The sequence below is a fragment of the Amblyraja radiata genome, chromosome 25, assembly GCF_010909765.2.
Source record: "Amblyraja radiata isolate CabotCenter1 chromosome 25, sAmbRad1.1.pri, whole genome shotgun sequence".
Lineage (NCBI taxonomy): Eukaryota > Metazoa > Chordata > Chondrichthyes > Rajiformes > Rajidae > Amblyraja > Amblyraja radiata.
In genome coordinates this window covers 33,314,217-33,332,036 of record NC_045980.1, presented here as the reverse complement: position 1 = coordinate 33,332,036, position 17,820 = coordinate 33,314,217, and the positions used below count along the sequence as shown (strand labels likewise).

General features: G+C 49.4%; 1 protein-coding gene across 1 annotated transcript in view; it reads right to left on the bottom strand.

Annotated features, from left to right (window-relative positions):
• myo18b (myosin XVIIIB) overlaps positions 1 to 17,820 on the bottom strand; it is a 140,969-nt gene that overhangs the window by 61,183 nt on the left and 61,966 nt on the right. The window contains exons 23-28 of the mRNA XM_033043064.1: positions 17,401 to 17,544; positions 16,355 to 16,444; positions 7,205 to 7,324; positions 5,477 to 5,579; positions 2,629 to 2,753; positions 149 to 303 (exon numbers count right to left, since the gene is read on the bottom strand). Of these exons, the coding sequence (XP_032898955.1) occupies positions 149 to 303; positions 2,629 to 2,753; positions 5,477 to 5,579; positions 7,205 to 7,324; positions 16,355 to 16,444; positions 17,401 to 17,544 (737 nt within the window). The remainder of the gene's footprint in view (positions 1 to 148; positions 304 to 2,628; positions 2,754 to 5,476; positions 5,580 to 7,204; positions 7,325 to 16,354; positions 16,445 to 17,400; positions 17,545 to 17,820) is intronic.

Here is a 17,820-nt window from a genome sequence, read left to right as displayed (position 1 = left end):
AGGCATCCGGCTCGGGTAGAGCCCTCCACCGTCTAGCGCCTTGACTCGCGGATGGCCAGCTTGGCCAGGCCCAGGAGCAACCCAACCACGACATCTTCAGCCCCAAACCCCTCTCCCCAAGTGGCTACAATTTGGAGCCTGAACCAACCTTTTCTGTTTCTTCTCCAGCTCGTGGTTGCGGCTTTGTTGACCTTCCATCAACACTTTGGTGTCTTCCAAATCCGTGGAGAGTCGCTTCCCCTTTCTCCGGAGCTGCTGGGCCTCCCGCTTGGCACTGTCGAAACATCCCTGGAGATCTGAAAGCTGGCAAAAAAAACAAAAGCAGGAGAAGCAGCCCGTTTAGTTTCTCAGGTAGATAAAAATGCTGGAGAAACTCAGCGGGTGAGGAGGCATCTATGGAGCGGAGGAAATAGGCGACGTTTTGTGTCGGACGCCTTCCTCAGACGGATGTTGGGGTGGTGGGGGCGGGAAGAAGAAAGGAAGAGGCGGAGACGGTGGGCTGTGGGAGAGCTGGGAAGGGGAGGGGAAGGAGGGAGAAAGCAGGGACTACCTGAAATTGGAGAAGTCAATGTTCAAATCCGCTGGGGTGTAAACTACCCAAGCGGAATATGAGATACTGCTCCTCCAATTTACGGTGGGACTCACTCTAACAATGGAAGAGGCCCAGGACAGAAAGGTCGGATTGGGAATGGGAGGGGGAGTTGAAGTGCTGGGCCACCGGGAGATCAGGTCCTTCCGCTGCTGGATATGGGGGGGGACGGTATGGTGGGGACGCCCCTCAATAATAAGGGAAGGTATCCCATGCCAGGGGGCCACATGAGTGGCACAGGTGGGGGACAGATTTGTGAAATTTGAGAAATGTATATAAACTGCATTGAACAATTTGGATGGCCTCCGAAAATGTCGGATGAATTCTTTGCACGGTTCATGTATTGTATATATTTATTACCTGAATAAAGTCTATTTTGAAATAAAAAGAACTGAGCGGAGGTGTTGGGCAAAGCGATCGCCAATCCTGCGCTTGGTCTCACTGATGTAATAGTGTATTTTCGGTAGAGCAATGGAAACCGTCCCTTCGGCCCACCGAGCCCACGCCGACAATCGATCACCCATTCACATTAGTTCTCAATCCCCCCATTAAAAGTCGTTTCTCCAGTTCCCTGGTTCGCAAAGACGTATCCCTCTTGGGATCACACCACCCCTAGCCAACAATCAGTCTATCAGGGAACCTCCGGGCCTGGGCTCATCTGTTGCCGGCCCCTGAAATGCCCCGGTCTTTGCTTGCTTCCAATTCCTCGCCCCCATCCTCCACACACCCCCCAGAATAAGTGTGAAGAAGGGTCCTGACCCGAAACATCACCTATCTGTGCTCTCCAGAGACCCGCTGACTTTAGACTCTAGAGATACAGTGCAGAAACAGGCCCTTCGGCCTACCTAGTCCGCGCCGACCAGCGATCCCCGTAAACCAGCACTTTCCCACACACACTGGGGACAATTTACAATTTACAGAAGCCAATTAACCTACAAACCCGCACGTCTTTGGTGTGTGGGAGGAAACCGGAGCGCCCGGAGAAAACCCACGCTGGGTCATGGGGAGAACGTGCAAACTCCGTACAGACAGCACCCGTAGTCAGGATGGGTCTCTGGCGCTGTGAGGCAGCAACTCTACCGCTGTGCCACCATGGCACCCTGTGTCGCCCAAGTTACTCCAGGACTTTGGGTCTTTTTTTAACCTGGAGAGAGTGTGCTCATAAATACAGGGAATAGTTTCTCTGTTTGATGTGATACTCATTTAGCGTTATGTGGAAAAATGGGCACAGTGTGCGGGACAAAGGGAGGGGGAGAGGGGGGTTGTTTGTCATTATGAAAAACTGGAGAATTCAATATTCAGACCATTGGGGTGTAAGCTGCCCATGCAGAATATGAGGGGCTGATCCTCCAGTTTGCATGTGGTTTCACTGTGGCAATGGAGGAGGCCCAGGACAGAAAGATCAGTGTGGGAATGGGACGTTCATAACTTCATGAATGAGAGGAGTAGAATTAGGCCATTCGGCCCATCAAGTCTACACCGCCATTCAATCATGGCTGATCTATCTCTCCCTCACAACCCCATTCTCCTGCCTTCTCCCCATAACCCCTGACACGAGTCCTAATCAAGAATCTATAAATCTTAAATATATCCATTGACTTGGCCTCCACGGCCGTCTGTGGCAATGAATTCCACAGATTCACCAGGAAGGGGAGTCAAAAAGGTGAGCAAGCAGGAGATGTCAGATGTGGGCGGCATGGTGGCGCAGCGGTAGAGTTGCTGCCTCACAGCATCAGAGACCCAGGTTCAATCCTGACTACGGGTGCTGTCTGACGGAGTTTGTACGTTCTCCTCGTGACCTGCGTGGATTCTCTCCGAGATCTTTGGTTTCCTCCCACACTCCAAACACCTACAGGTTTGCAGGTTTGGCATGAATATAAATTGTCCCGAGCGTGCGTAGGGTAGTGTTAGTGCGCGCGCGGGGTGATCGCTGGTCGGCGCGGACTCGGTGGGCCGAAGGGCCTGTTTCCGTGCCGTATCTCCAAACTAAAACTGGGAAACGTTGGAGAGTTCCCGATAGAAAAACGCACGTTCCTTACCTTTTGTTCCAGTTCCTTTCGGATCTGTAGCTCTGACTCTATTCTCTCCACAAACGTGTGAATCCGTTTCTTGAGGAACTCCATTTCCATCTGCGTGCAGTCATACTGCATCTTCCATTCTTCCTCTAAGACACAGCAAGACATAAAATTGTCAGAATGCAAATAGCGAGGGGTGATGCGAGGAAAAAAGTGGCACGGTGGCGCAGAGGGGAGAGCTGCCGCCTCACAGCGCCAGCGACCCGGGTTCGATCCCGACCACGTGTCCGTGTCTGTACGGAGTTTGCACATTCTCCCCATGACCTACGTGGGTTTTCTCCGGGTGTCCCGGTTTCGTCCCACACTCCAAAGACGTGCGGGTTTGTAGGCCGATTGTCCCTGGTGCGTAGATAGCGGGGTAACGCTGAATTTAAGACTTTAGAGATACAGCGTGGAATCAGGCCCTTTGGCCCACCGAGTCTGCGCCGACCAGCGATCCCCTGTGCGCTAACGTTCTCCTGCGCACACCAGGGATAATTTACAATTTATGATTTGCAGAAGCCAATTAACCTACAAATATTGTTGGTGTTTGGGATGTGGGAGGAAACCGGAGCACCCGGAGAAAACCCACGTGGTCACAGAGAGGGTGTGCAGACAAGCGCCCGTAGTCAGGATCGAACCCGGGTCTCTGGCGCTGTAAGTCAGCAACTCTACCGCTGCGCCACCGTGACGCACACACCTAGTGTGAGATTTGTAGGTTAATGAGCCTCTATAAATTGCCCCTAGTGTGTGGGGAGCGGATGATCAAGTGGAAAAACATAGAATTCGTATGATCGATGCATAACGTGGACTCGGTGGGCTGAAGGGCCTGTTTCCACGCTGTATCTCTAATCTAATCTAATCTGAAAGAATGGATCGACTGGCATTATATTCACTAGAATTTAGAAGGATGAGAGGCAATCTGATAGAAACATGTAAAATTCTTGTGGGATTGGGCAGGCTAGATGCAGGAAAAATGTTCCCCGATGTTGGGGGAAGTCCAGAACCAGGGGTAAACACAGTTTAAGAATAAGGGGTAGGCCATTTTGGACTGAGATGAGGGAAAACTTTTTCAGCCAAAGAGTTGTGAATCTGAGGAATTCTCTGCCACAGAAGGCAGTGGAGGCCGATTCACTGGATGTATTCAAGAGAGAGTTAGATAGAGTTCTTAGGGCTAATGGAATCAAGGGATATGGGGAGAAAGCAGGAACGGGGTACTGATTGTGGATGATCAGCCATGATCATATTGAATGACGGTGCTGGCTCAAAGGGCCGAATGGCCTACTCCTGCACCTTTTTTCTATGCTTCTATGTCAAAGCGACCTTGAAGACTGACCTATCTGCACCTCAGTGGCGTGTTACCAAATTAGATTTGCAGAAGGCACCTGCCAGCCAGATGTTTTATTAATAAAACAGTACTGGTGACCGATGCAGGGGAATCAGAATCAGTTTGTTTCATGGTTCTGCATATGAACACGCTGTAACATCTGATATCCCGCCAGTTTCCAGCTAACATTAACACGGTGGTGTCACGGTGGCGCAGCGGTAGAGTTGCTGCCTTACAGCGCTTGCAGCGCCGGAGACCCGGGTTCCATCCCGACCACGGGTGCTTAACTGTACGGAGTTTGTGCGTTCTCCCCCGTGACCGCGTGGGTTTTCTCTGAGATCTTCGGTTTCCTCCCACACTCCAGAGACGTGTAGGTTTGTAGGTTAATCGGCTTGGCGTAATTGTAAATTATCCTGAGTGTGTGTAGGCTTGTGTTAAAGTGCGGGGATCGCTGGTCGGCGCGGACTCGGTGGGCCGAAGGGCTTGTTTACGCGATGTATCTCTGAACTAAACTAAACACCTCTCCCCGTGTTCACACCCATCCCTCTGCTCCTTCATCTCATAAGGTCATATAGGAGATAGGAGCAGAATTAGGCCATTCGGCCCATCGAGGCTACTCCATTCAAGACTACTGCCATTCAATCATGGCTGATCTACCTCTCCCTCCAAACCCCATTCTCCTGCCTTCTCCCCATAACCCCTGACACCTGTGCTCAGCAAGAATCTATCTATCTATCTCTGCCTTAAAAATATCCGCTAACTTGGCCTCCACAGCGTTCTGTGGCAACGAATTCCACAGATTCACCACCCTCTGGAAAAGAAAATCAATTATTTTCACAAAAGAAAACACAGAGTGCTGGAGTAACACAGCAGGCTAGGCAGCATCTCTGAAGAACATGAAAGGTGACGTTTCCGGTCAGGAGACTTCTTGAGTCCAAGGTAGCATCTTGACCTGGAATATCGCCAATCAATATTGTGCAGAATGCTGCCTGATCCCCTGAGATTTCCGCAGTGTGGAAACAGGCCCATCAGCCCACCGAGTCTGTGCCGACCAGCGATCCCCGCACACTAACACTATCCTACACACTGGGGACAGTTTACAATTTACAGAAGCCAAGTTAACCTACAAACCTGTACGTCTTTGGAGTGTGGGAGGAAACCGGAGCACCTGGGGAAAACCCACGCGGTCATGGGGAGAACGTACAAACTCCGTACAGACAGCGCCCGTGGTCAGGATCGAACCCGGGTCTCTGGTGCTGTGCGGCAGCGACTCTACAGTGGTGCCACATGTCCTTCTAAAAAAGTCACAGGGAGAACGTACAAACTTCACACAAGACACAGACAGGGCCCGTGGTCGGGATCGAACCCAGGTATCTGGTGCTGTGAGGCAGGGGCTCTACCCACTGTGCCACCGTGCCGACCTGTTCCTTTATAATCTGATGTTGATGTGCGGAGCAATGATACAACATGGAGGCACTGCCCACCGATGCCATCACCGTGCCTTACCCGTCACAGTTGTTCCCAGCTCCCTGGACTGCAGTTGCTGGAGTGTTTCTTCCAATTGCTTCTCCACAGAAGTTAAATCCCTCACCACCTTCTCGTACTTGCCCTACGAAGAGGAGAAGAAACTGGTCACACACACACATACACAACACGGAAACAAGAGTAGCATTAGACGTTGGAGTGGGTGGTGTCGCCAGAGTAGGCCCTGCAGCAGCCTGGGGCTCGATTTGATCGGGCCCCTCTCCGAGAGGCCGAGCGAGCGAGCGGATCGGACACGGTCTGCAGCGGCACGGAGCGGTGGAGGATACCGACAACATCGCCAGGCCTTTGACATATAAGATTGTTAAGGGTTTGGACACGCTAGAGGCAGGAAACATGTTCCCCGATGTTGGGGGAGTCCAGAACCAGGGGCCACAGTTTAAGAATAAGGGGTAAGCCATTTAGAACGGAAACGAGGACACACTTTTTCACACAGAGTTGTGAGTCTGTGGAATTCTCTGCTTCAGAGGGCGGTGGAGGCAGGTTCTCTGGATGCTATCGAGAGAGAGCTAGATAGGGATCTTAAAAATAGCGGAGTCAGGGGATATGAGGCTGCTACGGGTAAACAGCCTCCATTATCAAATACCATCCTGTATCTGTACGCTGTGGACGGCTTGATTGTAATCATGTATCGTCTTTCCGCTGACTGGTTAGGACGTTACAAAAGCTTTTTACTGTACCTCGGTACTAACACTAACACTATCCTGCACACTAGCGACAATTTACAATTTTTTACCAAAGCCAATTAACCTACAAACCTGTTCGTCTTTGGGATTTGGGAGGAGACTGTCCATGCAAACTCCGTACAGACAGCACCCTTAGTCAGGATCAAAACCGGGACTCTGGCGCTGTGAGGCAGCAACTCTGCACCACCCAGCTGCCCGTACACCTCGAAATCTGAATTAAATTTATAGTCTTAGCTTGGCTCTAAAGGCCGGTGGTCCTGGTGACAGCACTGGGTGGAAGTTGTACGGGTCGGCCAGGCAATAGACAATAGACAATAGGTGCAGGAGTAGGCCATTCGGCCCTTCGAGCCAACACCGCCATTCAATGTGATCATGGCTGATCATCCCCAATCAGTACCCCGTTCCTGCCTTCTCCCCATATCCCCTGACTCCGCTATTTTTAAGAGCCCTATCTAGCTCTCTCTTGAAAGCATCCAGAGAACAGGCCTCCACCGCCCTCTGAGGCAGAGAATTCCACAGACTCACCACTCTCTGTGAGAAAAAGTGTTTCCTCGTCTCCGTTCTAAATGGCTTACTCCTTATTCTTAAACTGTGGCCCCTGGTTCTGGACTCCCCCAACATCGGGCACATGTTTCCTGCCTCTAGCGTGTCCAAACCCTTAACAATCTTATATGTTTCAAATAGAACGAGTTGTCCTACAACTTTAGGCTGTGCACACCATAGGCAAGAAGAGATATTAAACGTCGAGATAGTCCCAGCCTCAACTCCTCCGGCAGCTCGTTCCATGCGCCCACCACACTTTGTGTGAAAAAGATACCAGTCAGGTTCCTATTAAATCTTTCCCCCTCTCACCTTAAACCTATGTCCTCTGGTTCTCGATTCCCCAACTCTGTGTCTATCCGATCAATTCCTCCGGCAGCCCGTTCCATACACCCACCACCCTCTGTGTGAAAAGGTTAACCCTCTGGTTCCTATAGATGCGATATGACATAAATCCATTCCTCACCTGCATGGCCTTCAGTTCCTGCGTTAGACGCAGCCTCTCTGCACGCTCGCCCTCCAGTACCCGATACGTCACTTCACCCTTGAAACGTTCATCAGAAAGCTCCGCTGTCAGGTCCGAAATCTGTAGCAAAATACGAAGAGAGCGGAGAGAGAGTTGTAGATGTCGCTCAGGCCAGACTACCCACCATTGACCGCATCTACACTTCACTGTGCCTTGGAAGAGCAGTCAACATAGGGTCATACAGTGATACAGCATAGAAACAGGCGCTTCGGCCCAACTTGCCATGCCGACCAACATGCTCCATCCACACTAGTAACCTACCTGCGTTTGCCCCATATCCCTCTCAACCTGTCCTATCCATGTATTTATCTAATTGTTTCTTAAACGTTGCAACGGACCCTGCCTCAACGACCTCCTCTGCCAGTATCTTCATTGTAAAGATGGCCCTTCGGCTCAACATCCCCCATTTACACTAGTCCCACCTGCCTGCGTTTGGCTCATACCCCTCTAAAGCTGTCCTATCCATGTACCTGTCTAATAGTTTCTTAAACGCTGCAATAATATCTGCCTCAACCACTTCCTCTGGCAGCTCGTTCCATACACACACCGCCCTCTGAGTAAAATAATCCAACGTAATTATTTATTACGGTGGCATCCACGGTGTAGTTGCTGCCTTACAGCGAATGCACCGCCAGATACCCGGGTTCAATCCTGACTACAGGTGCTGTCTGTACGGAGTTTGTACGTTCTCCCCGTGACCTGCATGGGTTTTCTCCGGGTGCTCCGGTTTCCTCCCACACTCCGAAGATGTACGGGTTTGAGGGTGAATTGGCTTGGTGTAAATGTAAAAAATGTCCCCTAGTGTGTGCAGGGTAGTGTTATGGGCCTGTCCCACACGCAACTTTTTCGGCGACTGTCGGCACCCGTCATAGGTCTCCGAAAATTTTCAACACGTTGAAAATTCAGCAGCGACCAGAAAGACGCTACGACTCTTTGGGCGACTGAGGAGACGACTCACGACCGTACAGGCGACATGTCGCGGGGTGAAGCCTGTACGGTCGCGAGTAGTCGCCCAAAGAGTCGTACCTTGTTCTGGTCGCCGCTGGATTTTCAAGGTGTTGAAATTTTTCGGTGACCTGCAACGACCTATGACGGGTGCAGGCAAGTCGCCGAAAAAGTGGGACAGGCCCATTAATGTGCGGGGATCGCTGGTCGGCGCGGACCCGGTGGGCCAAAAGGGTCTGTTTCCGCGCTGTATCTATCTCGAAAACTGAAACTCAAATAATGGTTGATCAAAGACACCTCCTTCTCCCTGCTCCCTGGTCCCGTCGGGCAGGAGGGACAGAAGCTTGAACGTCGGCGGTTTGCTGCAGTTGTGCGTTGTCTATTTAATATTTCCCGCTGGGCACCGCGGGGGGGGTGAAATATATCCTTGAAAAGGATGGGGGGGGGGGGGGGGGGGAGTTGTTTAAGGGAAATTAGTTGTACTTGTATTCTCTGTATTAGTTGTACTTAGGTGTAGTTCTACTCGTACAGTCTGGAGTTTAGACGGATGAGGGGATATCTCATTAAATGATATAAGATTGTTAATGGTGGCTTGGACATGCTAGAGGCAAGAAACATGTTCCTGATGTTGGGGGAGTCCGGAACCAGGGGCCGCAGTTTAAGAATAAGGGGTAAGCCATTTAGAACGGAGACGAGGAAACACTTTTTCACACGGGGAGTGGTGAGTCTGTGGAATTCTCTGCCTCAGAGGGCGGTGGAGGCAGGTTCTCTGGATGCTTTCAAGAGAGAGCTAGATCGGGCTCTTAAAAAGGGCAGAGTCAGGGGATATGGGGGAGAAGGCAGGAACGGGGGTACTGATTGGGGATGATCAGCCATGATCACATTGAATGGCGGTGCTGGCTCGAAGGGCCGAATGGCCTACTCCTGCACCCATTGTCTATTGTCTATTGTGCCGGTGGGTTCGTTTTGGATGATTTATTATTGTAAATACTTGAATAAATCTGTTTTTGGTTTAAAAAAAAAAAATCTCTGCTGAAATGATGTAAAATGGTTAGTATTAATTATTCACAGATGGGAAGAGTGGCCACGTGATGCGGCTGGGAGTTAGGACTTTGCTCAGTGTGGGTGTGAATTCTGATGAGTTTTTCTGTGCCGTCCAGAATGCGTCGCTTGAATAAATTTACACAGAAAGAAAGGTCAACTGGCTATTTCTTTGCAGGAACTCAACAAATAGCAACAGAAGCTCCCTTCCAGCGGCTCCATCTACACCTCACGCTGCCTCGGCAAGGCCAGCAGCATAATCAAGGACCAGTCTCACCCCCGGCCACTCCCTCTTCTCCCCTCTCCCATCGGGCAAAAGGTACAGAAGTGTGAAAACAAACGCACACCTCCAGATTCACAACTTTCTTCCCAGCTGTTATCAGGCAACTGAACCATCCTACCACAACCAGAGAGCAGTCCTGAACTACTAACTACCTCATTGGTGGCTCTCGGACTATCTTTGATCGGACTTTACTGGCTTTACCTTGCACTAAACGCTATTGCCTTATCATGTATCTGAAAACTGTGAACGGCTTGATTGTAATCATGTGTTGTCTTTCCACTGACTGGTCAGCACGCAACAAAAAGCTTTTCACTGTACCTCGGTACACGTGACAATGAACTAAACTGAATTGGATAACAATCTCTGGGAGTCTATATAAGTAATATCTTTGATAGGCACAAAATGCTGGAGTTACTCAGTGGGACAGGCAGCATCTCTGGAGAGAAGGAATGGGTGACGTTTCGGGTCGAGACCCATCTTCTGACTGACACAATTCCATTGTCCATTGCTTTTAACTTTGCTTTGAAGAATTAGGTTGATTAGGCACAAACTAGCCATCACTAATCAAGCTGGCTCCCTCTGATAAAAATCTTCAAGGTGTTGAATCAATTTATCCTTAATTATAACCTCTGGCAACAGATGCTGGATCATCTGGAGCATAATTCCCTCTATTCCTTCACTTATCGTTCATAAATAACAGCCTGACAGGTTGTGCAAGTGCGGTCCTGTAAGGATCTTTAGACCACGTTTGGGTGAGCTGCAGATCGGACACTATCAGAGATCAGTCTCAACCCGAAACGTCACCCATTCCTTCTCTCCAGAGATGCTGCCTGTCCCACTGAGTTACTCCGGCTTTTTGTGTCTGTCCAGTTTAAAGCTTCCTACACGGAGATTTTGAGTGTGTGTATATATATATATTCTATGGAATATGGGGCAATGCAAAGCAAGGATTTCATTGTCCTATCTGGGACACACGACAATAAACTCGCTTGACTTGAAACATTTGCTGACGTGTGTTGAGGATCGAACCAGTGTCCCTGGCGCTGTGAAGCAGCAACTCTACCGCTGCGCCACCGATGCCGTCCCTAGTTCTACATTATCCCACATTGCCATTCATCCACTACACGCTGATATCCAGCGATCCCCGCACACTAGCACTATTCAACACACACTCGAGACAATTTACAATCATGCCAAGCCAATGAACCTGTAAACCTGCACGTCTTTGGAGTGTGGGAGGAGACTACAGCACCCGGACCAAACCCACACAGGTCACGGGGAGAACGTGCAAACTCCACATTGACGGCACCCGTCGTCAGGATCGGACACGGGTCTCTGGTGCTGTGAGGCAGTAACTCTGCCACTGCGCTGGCCAGAGTGTATGACCATTGAATTCGTTAATTTTAAGTAACTTCTCTGGATGCTTTCAAGAGAGAGCTAGATAGGGCTCTTAAAGATAGCAGAGTCAGGGGATATGGGGAGAAGGCAGGAACGGGGTACTGATTGTGGATGATCAGCCGTGATCACATTGAATGGTGGAATTCCACTGATTCCACATTGAATCTGTGGAATTCATTGCCACAGACGGCTGTGGAGGCCAAGACAGTGGATATTTTTAAGGTGGAGATTGATAAGATTCTTGGGTGTCAGGGGTTACAGGGAGAAGGCAGGAGAATGGGGTTGAGAGGGAGAAAGATAGATCAGCCATGATTGAATGGCAGAGTTGACTCGATGTGACAAATTGCCTCCACATTTGCATTACAGAATTCTACATTTCCATTACAGAGTTCTCTGCCACAGAAGTGAAATTCTCTGCTACACTCCAGCACTCTGTATCTAAACTGGACAGCTTCTAACGACCAAAAAGTGAATTAGATAGAAAGAGACCCTGTTTTGAGGAGTAAATCTTTAACCTGGAATCGCAGTTCAAGGAAGCCCGACACATTAATAATAATAATAATACATTTTATTTATGGGCGTCTTTCAAGAGTCTCAAGGACACCTTACAATAATTTAGCAGGTAGAGGAAAAACATGTAAGGGGAATGAAATAAATAGTAGAGACATGACTAGTACACAAAGTAAAGACAGAATTACAATACAAAACACAATCTGAGGCAATTAATGCACAGATGAAAAGGGAGGGGGACGTGGGGCTAAGGATAGGCAGAGGTGAAGAGATGGGTCTTGAGGCGGGACTGGAAGATGGTGAGGGACACGGAATTGCGGATCAGTTGGGGGAGGGAGTTCCAGAGGCTGGGAGCTGCCCTGGAGAAGGCTCTGTCCCCAAAACTGCGGAGGTTGGACTTGTGGATGGAGAGGAGACCGGCTGATGTGGATCTGAGGGACCGTGAGGGTTGGTAGGGGGAGAGGAGGTCAGTGAGATATGGGGGGGCCAGATGGTGGAGGGCTTTGTAGGTGAGGACCAGGATTTTGTAGGTGATCCGGTGGGAGATGGGAAGCCAGTGGAGTTGTTTGAGGACTGGAGTGATGTGATGCCAGGATCTGGTGTGGGTGATGAGTCGGGCGGCTGCGTTCTGGACATTATGGGAGGTTTAATGAAATAAACTCCTGATTACTAACAAGGTTAACAAAAGGTTTACTTTGTCTGACACTCCTGGCAGTAGGTATAGAAAGCACAATCGATCAATTCACTCAATGGGAATTACGTAATCGACTTGGCAAATTAAAACCAGTGTTGAAGCAAGTTCAACATTTGGAGCAAGAATGTTTTGACAACATAAGCTCTCTGAGGACTGTGTTCCCCCCAGTGCTTTAAACCAGCCGACATGTGAAGCCGGAAGCTGCTTGAGTATCCTGCACGTCAAGCTGGCTGCTGAATCAATGGCCAAATGCGAAGAGCAGCGAGAGGATTTGTTAATGGGGCCTTTATTGACGGCTTGTCTGTTAACCTTGTGGAAGCTGTCACACTTGTCAAGCATCCGTTACACCCGCAGATCACATCATTGCAGTCGTGGTGTTGCCCCAGTAGTGCAGGGCGGCACGGTGGCGCAGCGGCAGAGTTGCTGACGTACAGCTGCGCCAGAGACCCAGGTTCGATACTGACTGCGGCTGCTGTCTGTACGGAGTTTGTACGTTTCTTGGTTGGTTTCTTGGTCCTCCAAAATACTCCAAATGGAATTTAAACTGGAGGTGGTGAAGGGAGGGCTTAAGCCAGAAAGGGTTATTGGGAAGAAAGAGCTACTTTTTAAATGTAGTTGCATCTGGTTGGGTAACTATAGTTGGGTGGAGATTATTCCATGCTTTAATTGTGCGGGGGAAGAACAAATTGCTGTACACATCTGTCTTTGTAGCTGGGATCACAAATTGGATCGAATGCCCTCGTCTGCTCCTAATTGGTTTGGGTTTGGTGTAGGTCTTGTCGTCTATGTCAAGCTGACCATTTAACATTTTGTAAAAACAGGTCAAACGGTGAGCTTCACGTGTGTCTTGGAGAGGGTTCCATCCCAGAGAATTCAGAAGTTTTGTGACACTCGCTTCTCTCTCATAGGTGTTAGTAACAAATCGAGCTGCCTGTCTTTGGACACGTTCGATGGAAGAAATGTTCTTCCCGTGGGTTTACTTCCTCCCACACTCCAAAGACGTGCAGGCTTGCAGGTTGGTATAATTGGCTTGGTGTAAATGTAAATTGGCCCCAGTGTGTGTAGGATAGTGTTAGTGTGCGGGGACCGCTGGTCGGCGCGGACTCGGTGGGCCGAAGGGCCTGTTCCCGCGCTGTATCTCTAAACTAAACGAAATTAAACCTGCCTGTCAGCCTGGGATCAGTGATTAAGAACAAGCTGAAATCTATGATAAAAGTTGTGGTATCAGGGGCACTTATAAAATACTAATGTGATTGCGCAGACTCAACATTGACTTATGAAAGAGAAATTATGTTTTACTAATCTAGGGCAATTCTTCGAAGATCAATCTCATGCAGTCTGATACGTCTTCAAAGAGTCGCTTTCATTTATGAAAGAGAAATGATTTCTCTTGCATAAATCTATGTTGATGCATTTCACTGCCCTACTCTTTTTATCTGATACCCTCTTGTTTTCTTTTCATCTCTGGTCCCATTTGACAATGACACAATACAGTGGGAATATGAGCAGTGATCAGGATACAAAGAGGCTGCAAGGGGATTTGGACAGGTCGTGGAGTCAAAGACGGGTGTCAGAGGTTATGGGGAGAAGGCAAGAGAGCTGGGTTAGGAGGGAGAGATAGATCGGCCACGATTGAAATGGCGGAGTATCGGCTTGATGGGCCGAATGGCCTAATTCTACTACTATCACTTGTGATCTTATGTCAATTAGTCTTCCAGCGTGGAAACAGGCCCTTTGCCCCAACTTGCCCACGCCGGCCAACATGTCCCATCGATACTAGTCCCAACTTTCAGCGTTCGGCCCTTATCCCTATAAACCTGTCCTATCCATGCACCTATCAGATGTTTCTTAAAATTTGCGACAGTCCCTGCCTCAACTACCTCCTCCGGCAGCTCGTTCCATACACCCACCACCCTTTGTGTAAAAATGTTACCCCTCAGATTCCCATGAAATCTTTCCCCCCCTCACCTCAAACCCATGTCATCTGGTCCTCGATTCACCTACTCTGGGCAAAAGACTCGGTGCGTCCACCCGATCTATTCCTCTCATGATTTTGTACGCCTCTATTAGATCACCCCTCATCCTCCTGCGCTCCAAGGAATAGAGTCCCAGCCTGCTCAATCTCTCCTTACAGCTCAGGCCCTCGAGCCCTGGAAACAAGCTTGGAATTTAGTTTAGTTTAGAGATACAGCGCGGAAACAGGCCCTTCGGCCCACCGAGTCCACGCCGACCAGCGATCTCTGCACACTAAAGGGCCTGTCCCACTTACGCGACCTTTACAGGTGACTGCCGACACTCGTCATAGGTCGCCGAAATTTTCAACACGTTGTTGTGAGAGGTCTCCTAAGGTCTTGAGAGGTCTCCAAAGAGTCGTAGCGTCTTTCTGGTCGCCGTTGAATTTTCAACGTGTTGAAAAATGTCCACGAGAGCCCCGAGTACTTACGAGCGGCTATTATCGTAAATCTCCGAGTTTGAATCAGGGCAAACTCGGGAGAACTCTTGAATGAACTCGTACCGTGGGACAGGGCTTTAAGTAAGGATAGAACCCGGGTCTCTGGCGCTGTGAAGCGGCGACTCTAACGATGCCGCCGTGTGGAACGCAGTTGGATTAACGTTCTGAGGAGAAGGCTGACTGCTGGGAATCAGACTGCAAGCTTCAACAAACTGCAGCAGAAGCCAGTTTCGTCTGCAGCAGCTTGCTTCAAATTTAGACCTGTAGCAACTGGAATTAGGCATTCAGATGTCAGCCGTGATCCAATTCATCTGCTCCCATTTCTTCATGGTAACGACACAATTGTTGCCCTAGTCTGTGAATGTATTAAGCACGCTCATCTCCCACCAATAAATCTTTAATTGATGTGGCACTTTGCCCAAGCCTTCGGATGTGGCATGACGTTTCACAAACCTCGGAATATAAGGACAGACACAAAATGCTGGAGTATCTCGGTGGACAGGCAGCATCTCCGGAGAGAAGGAAAGACATTCTTGCCATAGAGGGAGTACAGAGAAGGTTCACCAGACTGATTCCTGGGATGGCAGGGCTTTCATATGAAGAAAGACTGGATAGACTCGGCTTGTACTCGCTAGAATTTAGGAGATTGAGGGGGGATCTTATAGAAACTTGCAAAATTCTTAAGGGGTTGGACAGGCTAGATGCAGGAAGATTGTTCCCGATGTTGGGGAAGTCCAGAACTAGGGGTCACAGTTTAAGGATAAGGGGGAAGTCTTTTAGGACCGAGATGAGAAAATCATTTTTTACACAGAGAGTGGTGAATCTGTGGAATTCTCTGCCACAGAAGGTAGTTGAGGCCAGTTCATTGGCTATATTTAAGAGTGAGTTAGATGTGGCCCTTGTGGCTAAAGGGATCAGGGGGTATGGAGAGAAGGCAGGTATGGATACTGAGTTGGATGATCAGCCATGATCATATTGAATGGCGGTGCAGGCTCGAAGGGCCGAATGGCCTACTCCTGCACCTATTTTCTATGTTTCTATGTTTCTATGAATGGGTGACAGTTTCGGGTGGAGACCCTACTTCTGACTGAGAGTCAGGGGAGAGTGGGAGGGACACAGAGATATGGAAGGGTAAAGTGTGAAAATGACAGATCAAAGCAGAAGATGATCAAGGAAATGTAGAACGGTTCATTGTCAGCTGAGAGGAAGGTGACAACGAGGCATGCAATCGGAATAAAAGGACATTCCTTTGGGAGGGAGGTGAGGAGAAATTTCTTTAGTCAGTGAACTCGGTGGGTCGAGAGGCCTGTTTCCGCGCTGCAATTCTAAACTGAAGAATGAGTGGGGAAGTCATTGAAACATATAGAATAATAAAAGGCCTGGAGAGAGTGGGTGCGGAGAGGCCGTTTCCACTGGAGGGAGAGTCTCGGACTAGAGGCCACAGCCTCAGAATTAAAGGACGTTCTTTTAGCAAGGAGTTGAGGAGGAATTTCTTTAGTCAGAGGGTGGTGAATCTGTGGAATTCATTGCCACCGAAGGCTGTGGGGGCCAAGACAGTGGATAATTTTAAGGCAGGAGATTGATAGGTTCCTGATCGGTACGGGGTGTCAGGAATTATGGGGAGAAGGCAGGAGAATGGGGTTAGGAGGGAGAGATAGATCAGCCATGATTGAATGGCGGAGTAGACTTGATGGGCCGAATGGCCTAATTCTACTGTTAACCCTTATGACCTTGTGAAGCTAAAAGAGCAGATGACACGAGACTTGCCTTGCCCTCGAGAATTCCAGCTTGCCCTCGCATCTCGTTGCGTTCCCGGTCAGATTTCTCCAGCTTCTTCCGCAAGACACTGGCCTCTTCCTAACGGCAGGGAGAAAAAAAAACACCGGATCAGAACGTTTGGAAGAGCTTTGTGGCCAGGTGATACGAAGATACAGTAGGTGGAGGGGCAGGTAGTGTCCAGAGAGCTGGGATCCCGCAGAAGGGTTTGGACAGGTTGGGAGAGTGGGCGGAGAAGTGGCAGATGGAATATAGTGTAGCAAAGTGTGGTGGCTTTGGAGCGGGTCCAGAGGCGGTTTACAAGAATGATCCCAGCAATGATTGGGTTAACATATGGCGAGCGTTTGACGGCACTGGTCCTGCACTCGCTGGAGTTTAGAAGGATGAGGGGAAACCTCATTGAAACTGACCGAATTATGACAGGCCTGGATAGAGTGGATGTGGAGAGGATGTTTCCACTAGTGGGAGAGTCTAGAACTAAAGGCCACAGCCTCAGAATAAAAGGACATTCCTTTACAAAGAAGATGAGGAGGAATTTCTTTGGTCAGAAGATGGTGAATCTGTGGAATTCATTGCCGCCCAAGGCTGTGGAGGCCATGTCAATGGATATTTTTAAGTTTGTCAGATTCTTGGTTCGTACGGGTGTCAGGGGTAATGGGGAGAAGGCAGAAGAATGGGGTTGAGAGGGAAAGATAGATCAGCCATGATTGAATGGCGGAGTAGACTGGATGGGCCAAAAGATACAAGATATAAGATGCATTTATTTGTCACATGTGCCAGTTGGCACAGTGAAATGTGATCACCATACAATGAAATAAAGAACACAACACACGATAAAGTTCAACATAAAACATCCCCACACAGCAGAATCAAATGTTTCCCACTGTGATGGAAGGCACCAAAGTCAGTCTCTTCCTCTGATGTTCGCCCGTGGTCGGGACCTCCGGAGCCCCCCGCAGTCGCCGCTAAGGCCTAATTCTGCTCCTAGAACGTATCAACTTTATTCACAAGTCACGTCACTGCACGCAAACACGTACCTCTTTGCTTTGAAGGTTTCCGTTGGCCAGGTTAATGGTGAGCATTGGTCTTACACGGGACATCAGCTGCCACCAGCTCCACTGGTAAACGGCCAGGTACTTCCTGAAGTTCTTTTGGATGCAGCGAAGAGCTAAGCGTTGGGTCTGGAGAGAAGATAGCAAGCGGTGAGCTCTTTCAACGCCGGAGAGGTCAACCCGACCGACCTCAAGGGGAAAGAGAGCGCGCTGTGGAACGTGTGCTGGAGTACAGGCAGTGGAGCTGTGTTGGGCAGGAGTGGAGATGTGTGGAGCATCATGGCGGGGGGGGGGGGAGGGGGTCGGTGGAAGAGAGCGAGGGTAGAGACTTGGGGAAAGTGGAGACAGCTGAAGGCATCCTCATCACAACTTGACTGGACAAGCTAGATGCAGGAAAAATATTCC